This window comes from Cupressus sempervirens, chromosome 6 (genome assembly GCF_028749045.1).
Source record: "Cupressus sempervirens isolate cs-2001-9-10 chromosome 6, ASM2874904v1, whole genome shotgun sequence".
Lineage (NCBI taxonomy): Eukaryota > Viridiplantae > Streptophyta > Pinopsida > Cupressales > Cupressaceae > Cupressus > Cupressus sempervirens.
In genome coordinates this window covers 485,183,480-485,202,932 of record NC_143123.1, presented here as the reverse complement: position 1 = coordinate 485,202,932, position 19,453 = coordinate 485,183,480, and the positions used below count along the sequence as shown (strand labels likewise).

Genomic DNA, 19,453 nt, shown 5'->3' with positions numbered 1-19,453 from the left:
TAGTAATGAAAATACTTGGACAAATAATAATTTGATATGGCTCCATTATTATTTTAAATTTAGAGAATATATGTATAGTGTATAGTTTTGATGATTTGTTTTACTTCAAAGTGATTGATTGCATGAGATATAACACAAACTTATCTAATTGTAAAACATCTTCATGTTATACCAATGCCATTATTCAATTGTCATAGCTTGAAGATGGAGATATTATTTGTTACCAAAAGGTCATTTCAAAGGAAGATGAAGAACGCTATCGGTTTCCAGATGTTCCATCTTTTCTTGAATATGTGCACAACCGGCAGGTAGAGTTTTCATATCTGATTGCTTGTGTCATTGTTTCATTGTGTGATTTCCCTGACATTCCGAAGATTTCAAAATTATACACAGCATGTTTGATAAACAAATTGTAAGGATGCAACTGTATCTTGCCTTGGCTTTTGAGTTCTCTAAATGGTCAAGGACTGTTTCTCTTTTTATTAAACAAATTGAAATGTAGTATGTCACATATTCAATACAAGGATTTGGACAAAGCGTTGGAGGCTTGAGACATAAAGTGGAAAAGTATAGCTATATTATTGAATGGTATTGGAGAGCCTTAAACTATCTGAAATAGCTGCATTTTTTATGAAAAGGCTCAAGTGACAGTAATTTTAGCAACATCCACTTGATTTACTTCTTGGCTGAAAGTATTAGAATATTAGTAGATTTCCACTGTACAGGTTGCATCACTTTTTATATCATGCTAGATCCTATGTGAGTAACTTGCAACTGCGGGAATCACCTACTATTTAGTATTTACTATGTTTCTTTCTCAGAAATACAACTAAATCTAACTATTTTTCTTTATTAGTACAGCGAAACATCAATAAAAGTTCCAAAGTTCAGTTGGAAGTTTTGTCGAGATTGAAGTTGTCATAAAACGTATTATTCTGTGTTTCGTTTGGATGAGCTGAAAAATGACGAGTAAATAAATAAAATCAGCTTCCTTGAAAGGCTCAGAGGTTTTTGATTTAATTTTTTAAAAACATGGCAGTTCTTTTCATCCAGAAGTCCTGTAAATGTATCTTTAGGCATCTCTCAGATCATTATCACCTTAAAAACACTATCAAAATATACTAGTCTTCTGGAAGACTCTATAAGATGCATCCTTGTGGCCTGCGATACCTCTTCTCTCTGTTGAATTAACTAAAACTAAAAATTGTTCAGTCCCATCAGAATCAATGCCATAACCAAACAAAAGTTGCTACCAAGGGAATAACATATCTATTGATCCATCCTAAAACTATCCCCAACAAATAAAGACCAAACTTTCCTTGCCTAAATGTAGTGACTAACTTTGCCCATTCAGATTCGGGTTCAGATGCAGGTTCAACATTCAGGTTCAAATTTGTTCGAATTTTTGTTGGGGTGGGTTCGAATTTGTTCTGGGTTCGTTAGTATAAAAATATGTTTTTAAAAGAAATATATATGTGTGCATGTGCATGTGCATGTGTATGTATATATATGTAGCAGCAAATAAGTACATATACCACTATACCAATAGTAAAGCAACACAGCAAATATACCACCGTATATATTGATGTCTTAGTCCAAATGACATATGCTTTACCAATTTGGCCTTTTTAGGGGTCTATTTAATAGGGCTGGAGGGTTGGATTGACTAAAATAGACTAAAAGCACTCACAATTAGCTTCAAATCATCTAAGACCAGATTTAATGGGCTTAGTTTGATCGACATGCTTTAAGAATAAAGAACTGCTTTTTGCAACCAGCACTCAAAATCCTCTTGCCATCGATGTTGGCAAGTACATCCTGAGAATCAAAAATAGTGATATCAGTCTTTGGGCGCATTCTGTTTTTGGGTGTGAGTGTGGGGTAGGGCTTCTGGAATTAACATGCTCTAGCTTTAAACTTCTTTATGTTGAGGGGACCTCTAATTAGGGCTTCATTTACTTGTTTTGAAGTGTTTTTTTTAAGGATTTGTGTTTGAAAGCCGAAGGGATGACTTGACGTCCCTTGAATATCATTACGATGCTGGGTATGACAAATGAGGCCTGCGAAGGTGTTCTGCAGAAGGGGAAGATAACTTAGATATTAGACCAAAACAAAACAATGCGGGTAAGGATGTAAACTGAAAAATGTCTCCTGATGGGAAGAAATGGGAAATTTTTTAGGGACACATCCCTGTGGTATACTGCTGTAAATTTTATTAAGAAAGATATCCCTTACTTGACATTGGGGATGACTGGATGAGCCTTTGATGCCATTGTGATGTTGGTTTTGTTTTAAATTATTGAGAAAGATATGCATTACTTGGCATAAGGTATGACTTGATGTCCCTTGGATGCTATTGGGATGACAATCATCTGACCATCCCTAGGCTGTAAATTCTCCAATTAAGGTGAGACAACTAATAAAATCTATTTTTACCAAGTCATACAAAAATCAATGAAATATTCAAGTGATGACTTAATATCTAAGTTACTGATTCGAGTGCAGATGTGCATATGGGTATGAGAACAAGGTGCATAGATGCGTGAATTTATTTTTCTGGGGTTTTGGGTGCGTTTGTTTGTGTGTGTAATGCAAGAAATATGCAAAATTAAATTATTTGATTGTAAGATACTTCGTCATTGATATTATATATTTGATCAAGATAAATATAAAATTCCAAATCTATGTTAGAGGACATAGGATAAGATAATAATATTAATGTCCAACAAAAAAAGCCACAAGGGTTTATGGGATTGAGCATACAAACAAAAGAGCTGCCAAAAGCAGGAACACCAAACGGTGTCAGAGAAGAAACAAAACAAGACACGAAGCCAGAGAAGCCAAGGTAAGGACTAAGGATCCTTCCTTGGTACAAAGAAACGAATCACAAAAGTATATAACCGTGAATGATCTAGAGTTTTAGATCGTTGCCGAGAACCATTGGAGGAGTGTCACTGTCTCGAAAGACTGGTGCAATGTTTGACTGATCTGGAATGAGTGATACTGGATTGCCTTTTCACGCCCCGTGGTGGAGACAAGGAGGAGAAAAAGCTAGTAATGAACTGATTTGAGGTATGACCTCGAGGTATGAGTGATTGCAAGGTATGCTCACGAAGCTGGGTGGCCTCTCAAAGGTAGAGTGCAAGTCATAGCTGGTCAATATAGCTGAAGAATGCTGAAAGAGAAAAACAATCTCAGAAAAGGCAATAAAATCTCCCTCTGATCTCATAGTAGATAGGACAACGAAATATAAAGTGGGTCTCAGTCTCAACCTCCGCCAGAGTACACAAACGACAAATTTGATCCTCTCTAACCATATGGTGATCAGTCTGGGCACGACGACAGTGTGAGCCAACTCTCAAGGAGTCCAAAGAGAATCGTAGGGTTTGATTCCAGCGTTGATAAAGATAGGTAGGGCAAACAATAATACCATTCTGAATCTCAAGAAAACACTCAGCATATAAGGCCATCTTAGGTTGTAATCCACCAGGAGGATTATGCCAGGTAGTAACAATGTACTGTCTATAGATATCTTGTTTGACATACTCATTCAACTCCTGTCGTGAGAGAAGGAGGTGTGCAGGAGTATCCAGTGAGAACTGATAAGGGGGAAGATGATCAATCTCAATCTTGATCAAACCCAACAGAGAGGTGGCCTGTGCATACCAATAGCGAGATCTAGTGCTATTGTCAGATCTCATAATCACACCAGAAGAACAATATGCCAGATGAGAGTATTTGTGTCGGTCGACCTCTGAAACCATAAAGCCACGAAGCCAATGGAGGAACCATATCAAGTAAAAAATGGCTGCAAGTTTGAAAGGATGAGCTCCAAACTCGGCCAAGACAATGTTGTGGGGGATAAGTCTGTGACATCTGATGATACATCGTAAAAGCAATGTCTGAACACATTCTATAGAGGCCCAATTAGAAACAAGAAGAGAAGGTCCCTGATGCAAAGAATGATTTGCTAAAAAGGAAGGATTCAAATAAAGGAGATACATATTGATTTATAAGCACACTGATTTCTTTTATGAACAATTGTAAGAAGTAATGGTTCCAGCCATAGTTACGAGACTTTGCGAGTTTGAGCCAGAGTCCACATTTTTGAGGCAAATGGCCTTTGGACTTGGACTTGGTGGAGTCCTGGCAGAGTCAGCATGGACTTGCCGAGTCCAAGGATTCTCTTGACTCGCGAAGTCCTGAGCTCTAGACCCTCTCTGGCAACATGACTCATAAAGTGCAAAAAATAATAAAATAAGGGGTTAAGTGAATTGTTTGTGCTTTGTATAACATCTATTTACCTAAAAAGGTTATTCCATTCTTTGCTAATGCTTGTGATAGAGAGAAAAGAGTTAAAGAAGAGTATTGGGGTTTTGTGAGAGAAATTAGCAAACCGGTTGGCTCTCCCATTTCGATTGCTAATTGTTTGTGCAACTTTGTAGCTTGCACTTAAGTATTGAGAGAAGCTAAAGGAAGCATTGGAGGAGGCTTCTACAAACTTGCATTTCCATTGTCTGCGCAAAAATTGAATGATCTTGTCTTTGTAGTTTGTTCACTACAACTTTCACATTCTCCATAAACAAATCCAAGGCATCGATATATCACTGATTGTATTAGAGATTGTTGATACACATGCAGAGTGGAACATAAAGTTGATCTTGTCTTTAGTGATGGAGATGCGGAGTGGGTTGATTAGGTGGATTGGGAGGCAGAGGCAATAGCAATGGCAATCGAGGAGGCTACAATGCAAGTAGACCGAGTGCAGCACCCTGAGGCTAGGAGTGACAGATCCGACTTTGATGATGAAGATTATGTGGGTGTGGATGAGGATGAGGATGCCCCTGAGGTTTAGCCTCGAACATAGGGAGAGAGGATGGCTCTAGAGTCTTCCATGACTTATCTTAGGCATATTCGTAGGAGGGCATAGGCTACTATGAGCCTTAGTCTTCTACACTTGGCTGATATTTTGATATATGTTTTGAACTTGATTTCATATATTGTAGACATTTGACATGGACACTATGTTTAACTTTATATTATGTTATTCAGTTTTTTCCCTTTAGAAATTCGCTTTTATACTTATGTGATTTATGCAAAATTGTGTATGTGTTAAGTAACTTCTATTTATCACAATTATTGTGTATTTGATGTTATTTGACTAAATGATGCATGAAAAAATCTTTAAATCCTTAAAAATCTTTGAATTCCATGGGTTTTTTGATTTTCCGAGTCCTTGCAGAGCCTTGGCCGAGTCCGGTCGTCGAGTCCAAGTTCGAGCCCAATTTTGACTTTCTGAGTCAGAGGTGAGTCCGAGTCACATAACACTGGTTCCAGCTATCAAACAAATGGATACTAACAGCGATGTTAAATTCACCAAGCAATGATAGAGTTACTTTTATTATCATATACAGCGATAATATAAAGGTAACACTGGAATATAACATGGATGGGTAATTCCAATCTTCGGTGACTGGACAAAATACGGCTATTAATAATTTAATATGATGTGGTTTTCTTCAAATATAAATAGCATTGCCTATAGTAAAAATAGGAAAAAGGCGATTTGTGTATTGGCAATAATATAGAAGTCAAATATTAAAAACAGGTCAGTAACGATACTATATGCAATGGTTGATAGAAGACATCAGTATTACGATGACCAAGTTTGTGTGATCTGGGCTGGGAAATCTAAAGGAAGCTTCTCCATTCATTCGACTCTGACTCCGCCTCTTCCTTCAAACGCATCCACTCACATATCCAGGCACTGGGCACAATAATCTGGTAACTAAGCAATTAGTTTAATTATATGATGATAAAATTTTACTAAATGTCTTTTAAACATAATTTTCCATATATGATTAATATAAAAGTCAGCCTAATATTCTAGATTCTTCTTGGAGTTCATTATAAGGAGGTTGGGTGGAAGAATTGAACTGTACTACTGACGGTATAATATAAACTACACACAAATTGCTACCATAGCCAAGTTACATTAAAGGAATCTGGCATGGATCTTCTGCAATAAGATGCGTAGTGCAGAGGTGATCTCGTGCATTCCTTCTCTCTATCTGAGGTGGAGACAGTAGATTTTGCAGATGGGCCATGAAAAAAAAGTGTAAGTCTCCATTTTGTTCCTAAGCACTCCTCTGTGAACAGCATGATTTGTTTCCTGTAGATCTTCATTTCTCAATGCTACAGAGATGTAGATCACGTCAGCTACTAGGCTAGAAGTTGCAACTTGGTTCAATGCAGCTACGGTGTTTGTCATCTCCATCTTGAGTCGCAGAAGAACAAACTGTTAAATAAGCACTCCTCTTGGAACAGCATGATTTGTTTGTGGTAGATCTTCATTTCTCAATGCTACAAAGATGCAGATCATGTCAGCTACTAGGCTAGACGTTGGGATTTGGTTCAATGCAGCTACGGTGTTTGTCACCTCCATCTTGAGTCGCAGAACAATAAACTGTTTAATAACAGCTGTTCCTTAGCTCAAGTCCTGCATCATCCTCACCAGATTATACTGCTGAATATCTCTAGCAGCGTGTGATCATGATGTAAATGGCCTTCTTTCAGATAGTTTTCCCTAGTGAGTGCTTTTTTGTTGGATAAACATAACTAGTTTAGCTAGCAAAATAGCCAAAAACCCATGTTACTGAGGATGTGTTTCCAGTATTATTTGACCTGTCCTGTGATCTTCTAAACTTTTAGAAATCCATCATCTGTTTTTTTGTATGAATATTTTATATTTCCTGATATATTTTAACATTTCCCTACTGTCCCCTGCTCGGAGAAAAGAAAACCTGTCCTGGAAATATGTTTCCTTGTCCCCCCATCCGTTCGTTCTGGAAACCCGGGGTAACACAGTAAAAAACAAGAAGCAAAATTAGGCATGAACTTTGTGCAAAGGTTGATCTTAAGTTTTTACTTTTTAGGCCATTCAAATGCTAAATTGCATTAGGATTTCTTTTTTGGCAACTAGATACAAGAATGCTAGTTGAGTGCGTTGAATAATAGGCAGCTTGTTACACCTAAAGGAGAAGCTTGTTGGTATTTTAGTTAATGGGTTCTTGTTTGCATTATCAGGCCAGTGAGCTTGTATGTGGTGGCTTCTTACAATGCAGTCACCAATGACAAGTGGTATACCATTTTTCTGGGGACCAATTTTTAAATATATTCCCTGGATTATGATGGTACAGTTTTCAGGGCACTGTCAAATCATGCTCCTGTTTAGTTGTGCTGGCTTGTATCTCATGATATTTCAAATTTACAATACAAATGGTTTATAATTTAACAAGTGAAGATGACATGCTTAGATTTATGTTTTTTAAGGCGATGGGAAAATGAATTTTGAGAAAAGTGTTCTGTACCCTCTTTTGATTAGAATATGTGATAATCACTTTGTAAAAATTAATATTTGCATTCGGATCAATTCTAACTGCCTATACGTTTCTTGTTTTCTAATGATGATTAGCCTCTAGGTAGGAATATGTTTCTTGTTTACTGACGATGATGTAGGATTTTCCCACTTTTCAGTGGCATTTTATTTTTGAACTTTCTTAACGAGAAATGGTGAAGTGATTTATGTAACAGAATTAGAGTTTGTATCTATTAGTGATGCTGATTTTAGATACCATGTTTATATGTAGATTGTTCATTTTCGAAGCTTGGATAAGCCAAAGGAAGATGACTTTTGTCTTGAGCTGTAAGTGAATATTAAGAAGTGTACCTTTTGGTTATGTTTTTCCAAATTAATCTCTTACGACTTTCAATACAACACAAGTTGGTGTGTCTTATGACAATGGCTGACCATTCTTTAAATTTCACTGTCTTCCAGATCAAAACTCTACACTTATGATGATGTTGTAGATAGGGTTGCACATAAACTTGGTCTAGATGATCCTTCCAAAATCAGACTCACATCACACAATTGTTACTCTCAACAACCAAAGCCCCAGCCTATTAAGTATCGCGGCGTGGATCACTTATCTGATATGCTGGTTCATTACAATCAGGTGTAAATGCTTTTTTTGAAAATTTTCACAGCTTGAATTTTGAGACATCACAAGGGATCTATGCATACTGCTTCATATATTATGGCAATAATATTGAACTTTTTTTGTGACAGACTTCTGATATCTTGTACTATGAAGTTCTGGATATACCACTCCCAGAGTTGCAAGGGCTGAAGACCTTAAAAGTTGCTTTTCATCATTCAACGAAAGATGAAGTGAGGAAATTCTTCATTTCTTAAACACAAATTAGTGGAGGTGTTTGGTTATTGTAGCAGTACAAGCTGAGGGCATCACTAATGGGTTTGGAATATGCAGGTTTCTGTTCACACTATAAGATTGCCAAAACAAAGTACTGTTGGAGATGTCATTAATGATCTTAAGACAAAGGTAGTCACAATATTTTATGATCCCTGTAGTATATTAAAACTCTATTGATTCCTTGTATTGTTTAATAAACATAGCAGATGAAAGATGAATAAATTAGTACGTGTTCTGTGTATTCTTGAATTTTGAGAATTTAACACTTGATGGCTGTCTCTGTTGTTTTATCTTACATATTTTCTGATCTATGGCTGTTTTGATATACCACTTAGTGAAACCTTTAGTTTCAATGGCTGTTTTGATATTTTGATTTTGTTTAACATCTTGAGGTCTGCTAATACCATATCAGAAGTGGTTAATAACAACTAAAAACTTATGTACCATGTCACATGGGGTTAATAACTAAAGTTACGTGTTGTGCTGGATTGATAGATTTAATTTGTTTCAGAATATTCATTTTGTAAATTAAATGTAAACTGTGTGTGGCAAATCAAGTATATGATTGTAATTTAAATCTAAGGAACACTTGTATTCCAGAATATGCTGTATATGAAGATTTTTTTGTCAACATTATGCACTTATCCCTCTGCTAGGAATGTTGAAACTAGAATTCTTTGTTGAATGAAATAGACCAGATCCTAGAAATATGAAAATGCTTGTTGTCTTAAAGAAAGAGTTTGTAATTAAACACAATGACATTGTCTGGTGTTTAAAAGGTTGAGTTATCCAACCCTGATGCGGAGATCCGATTACTTGAGGTTTTCTACCATAAAATTTACAAGGTTAGTTCATCATGTCCATTTTAATTTGCTGGGTGTTTTTCCTTCTTCCTTTTTTTGGGAATATGTTTTGATTATACTTTTCCTATAAGTAACCTGATCATTTAGGATGGGCCTGCCTATGGTGTTTTTGCAACACCTGTTTCTTCTGACATAACATCCTAGCGTATTTTTGTTGCTATGTTACTTTGATTGTTACAGATATTTCCACTTCATGAAAAAATTGAGAATATAAATGATCAGTATTGGACTTTGCGAGCCGAGGAGGTATTCTATCAATTCTTCTGTTGGCTTTCATGGATGAAGCTGTACATGATTTATGATTGTCTTTTGAAAATTGTTTGGAGGTGACATTCTCTCAGATATGAGCTAATTGCAATACTTCCAACAGATTCCAGAAGAGGAGAAGAACCTGGGTCCTAATAACCGTTTAATCCATGTTTATCATTTCACAAAAGATGCATCCCAGAATCACATGGTATTCCACTTATACCACTTCTAGCATAGTTTGTGAGAATTGATATTATGAGTTATAAAAATCTTCTGCTGCCCAATTACTGATATATTTGTGTGATATTTGATGATTGTATATAGCAGGTCCAAAATTTTGGAGAGCCTTTCTTTCTGCTTATCCACGAAGGTGAGACTCTAGCAGAGGTTAAACAACGAATCCAGAAGAAGCTGCAGGTGTCCGATGATGAATTTGCCAAGGTAAATTTTGATATTGTCAAATATACTTGGTCACAGAAAAGTCCTGTTTTCACTTTACCCACCTTTAATGTATTTCATTCTTGTTATTTAAAGTGTTGTATAATCTTATTGTGCTTGGAAATAGTGGAAGTTTGCATTCCTCTCACTGGGTCGGCCTGATTATCTTCAAGATACAGATATTGTTTCAAGTCGCTTTCAGGTAAATATCATCTTCATTGTGATGAATAATGTCTTTCTAGAAGTTACACGTAAGAAAAATAAAAAGTCAATATTGGCCAATATCCTTGCAGAGGAGAGATGTTTATGGAGCTTGGGAGCAATATCTTGGGTTGGAGCATTCTGACAATGCACCAAAAAGATCTTACCAAACTAATCAGGTTGAAATTTCAAATGTTCAAATAGTAAAAGTATTATCTATTTGCAACTTTTGTGTCTTGTTATGAACTCGTGACAATTATTTAATCTGCATTCCATGGTTTGACTCAATAATTAGTTTGAAATCAAATTTACTGTTTTGCAGAACCGTCACACATTTGAAAAGCCTGTGAAGATATACAATTAAAGTCAAAGCTGAAAATTTGATGCCTTTGTACTGATAGCCACCTGCATTACAGTGTAACTATGATTAATTGGAGACAATTTCAGGTCCCACTATTTTTTTGAAGCAGTGTATCTGGTTTGCAAAGCATAGAGAAAAATTTCTCGTCTGGCTCTACTGAAAGAACTTACTAAGAGAAGTTTTCTGTCAGCTCATTTCTGTCCCTGTATCTCGTACTGATCTTGTATCTTGTAGTCTTCTCTTATTATCTATTAAATGAGAAGTTAAAATTCTGCTTTGTCTTGACCTTGGAATGTGGTATGTACAAGGCTATGTTAAGCAGCATATAGTCTCTTGTTGATTCTGTACCTGAAGTAAGCTACTGTGGAAGCTGAGCTTCATGCAACATGTTTTGGATGAAACTACTCCAAGTTGGTTCATTTTGTAGAATTCTGAGGCCTTATCAATTTTGTTGTATTTTAATATTATATTTTGCAATTGTTTGCTCTTGTATACAGAAGATGAAGATTGCCGACAATCTTCCTCACATACAGTCGCTCAAGTTGGTCCTTCACTGCATTATCTGTGATAGATGCTGCATTATTTGTTTTAGACACTAGTTATTTAATATTTTACATTCTACAGTTGTAGAGTATATAGTTTGTATTGCTTTCTGCTCTTGAAATAGATAATTGTGTTTGTTGAATTGACATTTTTTCCAGCCTTGTTCGCTCCATAAACAAAAAATATATTTTTTAGTTTGAACTCTGTATGTGCATTTCTGCTTGTAGTCATTGAATCAAGTGCATAACCTACATTTAATGAATCTCATTATAGCTGTATGTGCAATGGATTCTTGAAGGCAATCATAACAGAATATTCCCGCATTGAGTGGTCTATTGGAGCTAAGATTTTTTATTACAAGCATCTAGAATTATTTCATATTGTTCAAAGTTTGATTCATAGAGGCGAAGTTTGAACAACAGAAAATGATCTCTTTGTTGGGGTGCTCAGCATCATGCGTAGGTTTGCCTATTAGCCAAATAAGAAAAGAATTTGCTCTCTTTGTGATGCTCTTTTTAAAAAATATGTTCTGCTGTTCTTCTTCATCTCTTAATAAGACTACCCTTTTTTTTTTTGAAAATTAAGAGTGCTCTGAATCAGTTTATAAAGTAGTCTAGTATTCACCACAAAAAAAGGAACTAAACAATCAGATTCGACCATATATATCACCAGCCCTATGACTACTGTTTAAAAAGCTCCCAAAATAAAGTCTAAACTAAATAAGGGGAACTGACATGGTTTTATTGATAAAAACTGTAACATAATTTTAGTTAAATTTGTTCCTTGAATGTATGCTAGAGTTATGAATCAGTTCCAGGCTACCTAGTATTTTCAAAGCTATCGGAGCTAAACTATCAGATGTAACTATCACAGACACTAGTCTACAATATGAAAGGGACTCGGTGTATTTGGTTTAAAATATTCTCTCAACTTATTTTTGTCCCTACTTATACACTTATGTACACACTGGAATGAGGATATATTGACAAGTGATGTAGTGATCTCTGTTCCCAGTTTTTTCCAACATAATGCTATTAGTATATATATGACGCTCCTTATCCTTACATATGCAAAACATAACGAAGGGTGCAACAATTGTGAGCAATTGGAGTGTAAAAAAATTGGCTTCGAAGGATGAAGCTTTTCATATTAAATTCGTTTAACTATGACACTGGTTTTCGTGCCTCTGCATTTTGTAGAGAAGTTTCGGACACACATTGTCTTATGCTGATTTAATGGCGTGGCATCACAAAAGATGAAAGATGCTAAGTTGGCATGCTTGATGAAAGATTTTAATTTTGAAGAGATTTAAGAGAATTAGGTTCGCTTGGAACTGATGTTTTTTGTGTGCGGGAAGGGAATGTTTTGTTACGTTTGGAACTAATTTGAGTTTGTTGCCGTTGTGTGATGGAGGTCTGAATCATTCAGGAACAGAACGAAAGCAAGCTTCACAAGCAACATGTCTGAATGTTGAATTCGATGATTTATGATATTGCTATTAGGATTCAACTCTATAGTATTCTAGTGGAACTGTCTTGAAAACTACAGTGTAATCCTGGTAGTAGTGTCACAATTCGACTTGCTACGCAAAATACCTCCTACTTATCTATTAATGATTCATTGATTTGTATTTATTAGAATGCGGTCGTGCTGCATGTGAGTTTGATGCCACCATTTGTATGACTTCAAAAGGTGGGTTGTTTCTAGAGGAACCAAGGGAGTTCATCTCATTACGTGTGACGTGTATTAGTGATGTTGGTGAAATCGAAGTTTAATGCTGTGTATTTTGGATGTTGTGTATTAGTGGAACTAAATGTGTGTGATATAAATATTGCCTCTGTACAAGATAGGGGGCGAGGGACCGAAGTTGGGGTCAAGGGAATTTTAAATATCATATGAAAATGGGATATCGGTCCTAAAAAAGGGTAAACCGCAATATTCAGACTGATAAAGATGAGAGGCAACAAATGAAAATAAGTGCTGAATAGACGTTATGAAACCACGTTGACAAAATGTCCATGTCACCGGCCTTTGCTGTCGAAAATTATGTCCAAAAATTCACGACGAAGACGAAATAAACAACTAATATTTCAAGCGGAAAAATTATGTAGGGAAAATTTATTTATTCGAGTAAACAAGAAGTGATGGAGCAATAAAAAAAAAAGTTTGCATAGGAAGGAAAGCTAAACTGAGAAATTAGTCCTTGGGTGAAGTGAACATATAATACATGAGTAATTAGCGTTGTCATTGACGGGATTTATATGACGAAGGATAAACAAAATCAAGAATTTCTCTGAAGATAATTAATAGGGCATCTGCAGACTCGTACAGATTGCAGATGTCGAAAGAGTATTTTTTTGGGTTTTCGTTTTTATCTTTTTCTGATAAGAGCTGTACTAACAAAGAGGTTTAACTTACTAGACAAAACTTGCAAGTCCTAATTATTTTAATATGTTCTTAGATGTAAATGGTTTTATATTTGAAAACAATGATTTATGCTTGCTTTCTTGTTTTCGTTGTGTAATTGAAGTTCTATGATCCTACCTATGAGTAGAACTTATTCAGAAGGCTATGATTTGTGAAATATTAATGTAGAAAGTTTTTGAAAGTGTGCCTATAATTGTAATTTTGTTATACAAGTAATCATTTTCCTTGGTTTTGTTTCAAGTATAAAACACGTGGGTGAACGAACTTTTTTCTGACATTAATTCTATATATATTCACTTATAACGAAATTTCAAATTTCAAATTTGATCTTGCTCTAAAAGATTAGATGGTAAACAACACCGAACAATCAATGAAAAGAATCTGTAGAAGGCTTAAGAAACCAAAAGAGATACGCAACTCAGGTGGGAGATCGATAATATACAAAAATATGATTATGAACAAGTACCACAACACTTTGTATTGTGTTAAATAAAGGGTGAAAAAACACCGAACAATCAATGAAGAGAATCTGTAGAAGACTTGAGAAACCAAAAGTGATATGCAACTCTCGTGCGAGATCAATTCTATACACAAATATGATTATGAACAAGTATCGCAACTCTTGTATTGTGTTAAATAAGTAAGGTTGAAGCAAAATCTTCTCTTAAGATATTCTTAAATGTAGATTTTATGAAAAAGAGAATCCTAGTTATTATAACACTAAACTTTTGTGAGTAGGTAAACGAAACCTTAGCTAGATTGCCTTATAGAGAAAGATAAACGTAGTTGCCAATCCTATTGGCAACTAGACCAAGACAAATATAGTTGCTAATCCTATTGCCTTATAAACCAAGACAAATATTGTTGCTAATCCTAGAAAATCATTGAGTTGTTGGGTGAGCAATAAATACTCAGAATTGAGTCCATAGATGGCGACTTAATTCAAAGTAATATGGTGTCATAGGTTAACTTAATTCAAAGTAATATGATGTCTAGGTTAACAAAGTTAAGACAAAAACCCTCGAGTGGTGGGCGAGCTATAAGAATTCACAATTGAGTTCATACATGATGACAAATAATAATATGATGTCTAGGTTAACAATGTTATGACAATTTAAAGTAAGGTTCAAAAGTCGTGTGCATTTGTTAGTCTTGATAATGATACCACTAGATTAAAAAATGAATTGTTGGAGAAAAAAAATAAATCCAAGTGAACAAAATTGTTATGTTTTTGATTTATCTACTTATCTATTTGTGCATTTGTAGTAGTATAAATTAGTAAGTCTCATTTAAATTAATAGTTTGTATAGACTAGTATAATTCTAACTTAAGCAACAAATAAACAATAAACTTTATTAGTTTAGTCATACTTTTTGGCACCATACTTGTGCTATGGATGATAACAAATTGTCTCTCATATTTGTTCTTTGATTGTCCCAAATTTGGAAATTGTAGGTCATAGAAAACATTAGTCTTACAGGTTTGAAACATGTATTGGTGTTCTCATTGATGTCAACATGGCATGAGTTTGATGGAAATATTTTCCTGTCAAATATTTCTTTTAAGTGAACATCTGTTGTTTTTGGGATCATAGTGTTAGAAAATGGAATGTGTAGGAATATAGCATTTGAAGCAAATGGAGGTTGGCAAAAAGTTGACTGCAAAGTGCTTTGGAATGATACACACCCCTTTATTGATTTGATTTGATTGATATGAATATAGTTTATGTAACAACACTTCATAAAATACATGAAATTGAATAGTAGTTAGCATAAAAAAGAACTATATGTTTGATAAAGAATACCTTAGTTGTCAATTCGTGACACAAATCTGATTTGGGCACGTGAGTCGGATCTATGGATTCGGGATTTTTTTTCCCAATTTGATTCGTAGATGATTTGTGCACGCGCGCGCACAAAAAAAGAAGAAAAAAGAGAGAAATATACATAATTCTAAAACTAAATCATTTCATAGTAAGAATCTATGATTCTAGTATGCATCTATGAATCTAGTATAATTGATCAATGGTAATTAATCTATTTTCACAATTATAAAGAAAATCAACACGTTCACATTGAATTATTGAAAGTGAAAGTTTGTAACATTCAAAATATAGATCATTAAACTTAAAGTTTGTAACATGATTTACTCATAAAAGAGTCAAGAGTCAAGATCAAAGTATTTGATTTAATCATCAAGTGGATTTTCAAGAAAATCCACATTAGAGGGGTACTGATGAGCTGCAAGTGTTGTATCTGTATCAGTAGAGGAACCCAAACCACTAGTAGTAGAGGAGATTGTGAACTCATAATCCTCCTCCTCCTCATCCACATCAATCAAAGTGGATCTAGCAAGATCCCGGATGGTCATATCTAAAACAAGAGTCTCAAGTGCTACATCCCAAAGCTTTTTAGGCCCCTTCTTGTACATTGGATCCTTTCGTGACAACAACCGCAAATTGTTTTAAATGAACACAAGATCTTCTGATTTTTTTTGGAGCCAACAGGTTGCATTTGACTGAGTGGATAAAGGAGTAAGTACTCGAATTTCGCTTAGCTATAGAATAGGTAGCAACCTAAAGAGAAATTAAAAATTATCAATACAACAATCAAGATAAATAAATTAAATAATAAATTCAAGGAATTGAGAGTGTTAACCTTAAGCTTAATTTTACAAACTTACTTGGGATAGGACCTTTATGGCAAGAGGTTGGAGGTACATGAAGGCTTGCCCATGAAGGTACCACCATTTGATGGCACCCACCTTGCTTTGGTCTGCTATGGCAATAGGGTGGAGATCCTCACCTGAGATTAAGGCAACAAATTCACTCCTCACAATTGCCCCAATCTCTGTATCTTGGAATATCTTAGCTAGCGCGCTCTTATACCCATTTGCAACCTTTGCATCTCTAAATGGTGGCACTCTACTTGGAAGGTGAAGTACATCTGCATTATAGTACCTGGGGATAACAAAATACAATTGAATACTATCAAATATCAATAGCACAAATGTTGGATAAAATCATGCACAAGCATTTGATAAGAACTACAATACCTTGGGGATAGAGCATATGCAAAGTGGTGCAAAGGTGTGGTCATCTTGTTCCATCAATGATGAACAAATTTTTCCACCTTCTTGTAAAGGGTGTTCTTAGGATCATTCTCCCTCCTCTGTATGAGCTAGAATATGAGATATGAAAAGTACTTATAATTAGTGAATATGTCCATTTAAACTTTAGAATCTAGATATCTCTCAAATAAAAAATTGTTGTAAAAGAGCATAGAACTTACCATTTTAATTTTTTCTAGCATAGTGTCCATGGAATCATAGATATCCCCAAGGCATTGCTCATCATTGTCTGCAAAGTGAAGCATTGCCATTATTGGATTGGTGATTTCCAATACATAAGTCACAAGACCCCACCAATCCTCATCTAGTATCATTCTTCTCACATTTAAGGCCCTTGTTGTATAGGAATTCTTCCAAGCCCCATTGGGGGCTAATGACCATATGTTTCAATACTTCTTTTACTTTCACATGTCGTCTCAAAATGATTGTGTGAGAGGCAAAGCGGGGTTTAGCAACCTAAGAACATGTTAAACTCAAGTTAGTAATACATTTAAAAATTAAAACATGTTAATGTAAACAACAAAAAAAAATATGGAATCCAATAATATTCAATTATATATTAAATATACAAATTTACCTTAAATAATTCCAAGTCTGAGAAACTCCTAAAAATTTCTTGTGACATGTGGTGAGTTGTCACAAACATTTGAATCTCTTCAGCTTCCTCATATATCTTTTTCACCCAATCTATTTTGGTGCCAATTGCTTTCATCACTAAATTGAGAGAGTGGACGGTGCATGGTGTCCAAAAGTTATGATCATATCATGAGTACAATTATCCCTATAGCCCTGCAAACCTTTGCATTGTTCATGACCATTTGGACAACATTAAGATGACTCATTGACTCTATGACATCAATGAGAATGTGTGAAATAAATTCTACATTTTTCACTTGCCCTTCAGAATCAACTGCCTTCAAGAACATTGCCCCCTTAGCGCATACATCAATAACATTGATCAATGGACGGTTCATACAATCTTTCCACCCATCCAAAATAATAGACACACTTGATTGAACCTAAAGATCTCTTATTGGTTGAAGTTCAACCTCTATAGATTTCCTCTCATCATGTAATATGTTAGTGCACAACTTCTCATAACCAGGTGGTTTGTAACCACGGGGTGCTTCATTTATTGCTTCCACCATCTTCCTAAAATAAGGTGATCTCACAAAATTAAATGAAACACCATTTACAATTAAACAATGTCCAATTTTGTGATCAACAATGTCTCTCTTTCATTTTGGAATGCCCTATCTAGTGGGCCTCTCTTTTAGGTGAGTGGAGATGGGTCTTCATCTTCATCATCTGTAGTTGGCATAGGCAAAAAAGGATGCATTCTTGTGTTTGTTTGATTAGATGATGGTGTTGGTGTATTTGTTCTTTTGGAAGCACCACATTTTTCTTTTGCAACTGCTCTATCAACATCATCTTTCTCTTTTGCCAATGCTGCTATTTGTGTAGCTGGTAATCCCTTCTTATCACTACCCTGACACATGTTAATTCCTTCACCTACAGGGCCCAAAAAATGTAGTTTCACTCGGGAATAGGAGCTTCTATGTTGTATATTGCAATAATTACATTTCCATATGTATGCCCCACCCCCAGGACATTGTGCGACTCTTGTTGTGTGTCTCCATAAAGGAGATCCCTTATCAATTTTGAAGCTTGGTGTTGTAGCTCCACCCCCCCCATTGAGCCTTGACTACTCATTGTTCTATTCTTGAAATCTAGAAAAAAATGAAAGAAAACCATGCTTCACACTTACACAAAAACTTGAAAATTTGGAAAATTAAAAACAAATCAATAATATATGAAAGAACTCAAGAATATGGATGAAATGCATACTTTAAACACTTCTTGCAAGGTATTTAGAGCTCCACAACTGATCTCCTTCGAATCCAAGCACTTTATTTCAAACTAGCAAGAATGAGAGAGCAAAATAGTGTTAGAATCTGATAAGATTAATAACCCAGAAAACTAGTGCAAAGAGTAAATATCTAAACTGTGAATGCAAATGATACAAAATCAAAATAGCAACACAGACTTAGTCTCCAAGAGAGTAATGCAAATGCTGGAAGCAAAATAGCATTAAGAGGGTGCAAAAACAAGAGATGCAAATACAAGCCAGGTAGCATGCTTATATAGGCTAGGAAGAGGGAGGAGGTGGCAACACCAACCAATGAGGAGCAACCATCTATTGGACTAAAGATAGCAAAGTATCTTCCCAAGATAGCTAATGGATGCTCACATGTAGGAAGGTGACACCTCACAACCATTCACCTAATAAGACATGCTTTATTAACCTAAGCGAGATTATTAAAAGTGTAGGAAAAACCTATCAAAATAGGAAAAATAAAAAACTACACTAACACCCTCCCATAAGCGAAGCTTAGGTGGATGTAGAAATGGGTCCCGATAAGTCAAGCCTGATGAGGTACCCATGTACATAAAATTCCCCCAAAAGAGAGAGAAAAGAGACTCCCCAAAGAAAATTAGGACTCCAAGTGAGAGGAAGAGGCCCCCCCAAAAGATGAAGCATCCCACACCTCCAGCAAAGCTTGCAAATTTTGTCCAGTTGATCCACTTACATCGAACAAGTTTTCTTCCTTTAGGAAAAGGGACAAGATCCCAAGTGTGGTTCCTCATCAAGGAACTATACTCTTACTGTAGAGCTGTATCCCACTCAGAAATACCAGAAGACTCATGAAAGGACTGTGGAGTTGAGGCAGTAGCAATGAAGATATGTAGAGCATCTTGGAATTGTAAATGAGTCTGCTTGGTGTCTGATGGATCCCCAACCCAATCACCTGCAAACTGCAAGGTCTGTCTAGCCCAAAGTGGACCAGAAGATTGAGAATCTAGAGGAGAATCATCAACCTGTGAATAATGACTAGGAGAGGAAGGAGGTGAGTCCTTTGAATCACTCTCTACATCAAAAGTGGAGGTAGAAGACTGCTCAAGTGAAT

General features: G+C 35.6%; 1 protein-coding gene and 1 long non-coding RNA gene across 5 annotated transcripts in view; both read left to right on the top strand.

The window, feature by feature from the left end:
* Window positions 1-10,862, top strand: part of LOC149553147 (ubiquitin C-terminal hydrolase 13-like) — a 53,026-nt gene extending 42,164 nt beyond the window's left edge. For 2 of the 4 annotated variants that reach the window (XM_089788649.1, XM_089788647.1), the window contains exons 21-32: window positions 198-308; window positions 7,650-7,705; window positions 7,838-8,015; window positions 8,129-8,230; window positions 8,331-8,402; window positions 9,053-9,118; window positions 9,317-9,382; window positions 9,507-9,593; window positions 9,713-9,826; window positions 9,951-10,025; window positions 10,117-10,203; window positions 10,347-10,862. In XM_089788649.1, coding sequence (XP_089644775.1) covers window positions 198-308; window positions 7,650-7,705; window positions 7,838-8,015; window positions 8,129-8,230; window positions 8,331-8,402; window positions 9,053-9,118; window positions 9,317-9,382; window positions 9,507-9,593; window positions 9,713-9,826; window positions 9,951-10,025; window positions 10,117-10,203; window positions 10,347-10,388 — 1,056 coding nt within the window. In that variant the 3' untranslated portion in view covers window positions 10,389-10,862. Of the gene's footprint in view, window positions 1-197; window positions 309-7,649; window positions 7,706-7,837; window positions 8,016-8,128; window positions 8,231-8,330; window positions 8,403-9,052; window positions 9,119-9,316; window positions 9,383-9,506; window positions 9,594-9,709; window positions 9,827-9,950; window positions 10,026-10,116; window positions 10,204-10,346 lie in introns of all 4 variants that reach the window. The other 2 variants (XM_089788648.1, XM_089788646.1) reach the window with 1 other exon arrangement.
* On the top strand, window positions 5,078-6,022 carry LOC149553148 (uncharacterized). Its single transcript, XR_016353038.1, has 3 exons — window positions 5,078-5,306; window positions 5,609-5,784; window positions 5,904-6,022. It is a non-coding gene; the product is annotated as an uncharacterized LOC149553148 (long non-coding RNA).
* Window positions 10,863-19,453: the final 8,591 nt, after the last annotated feature.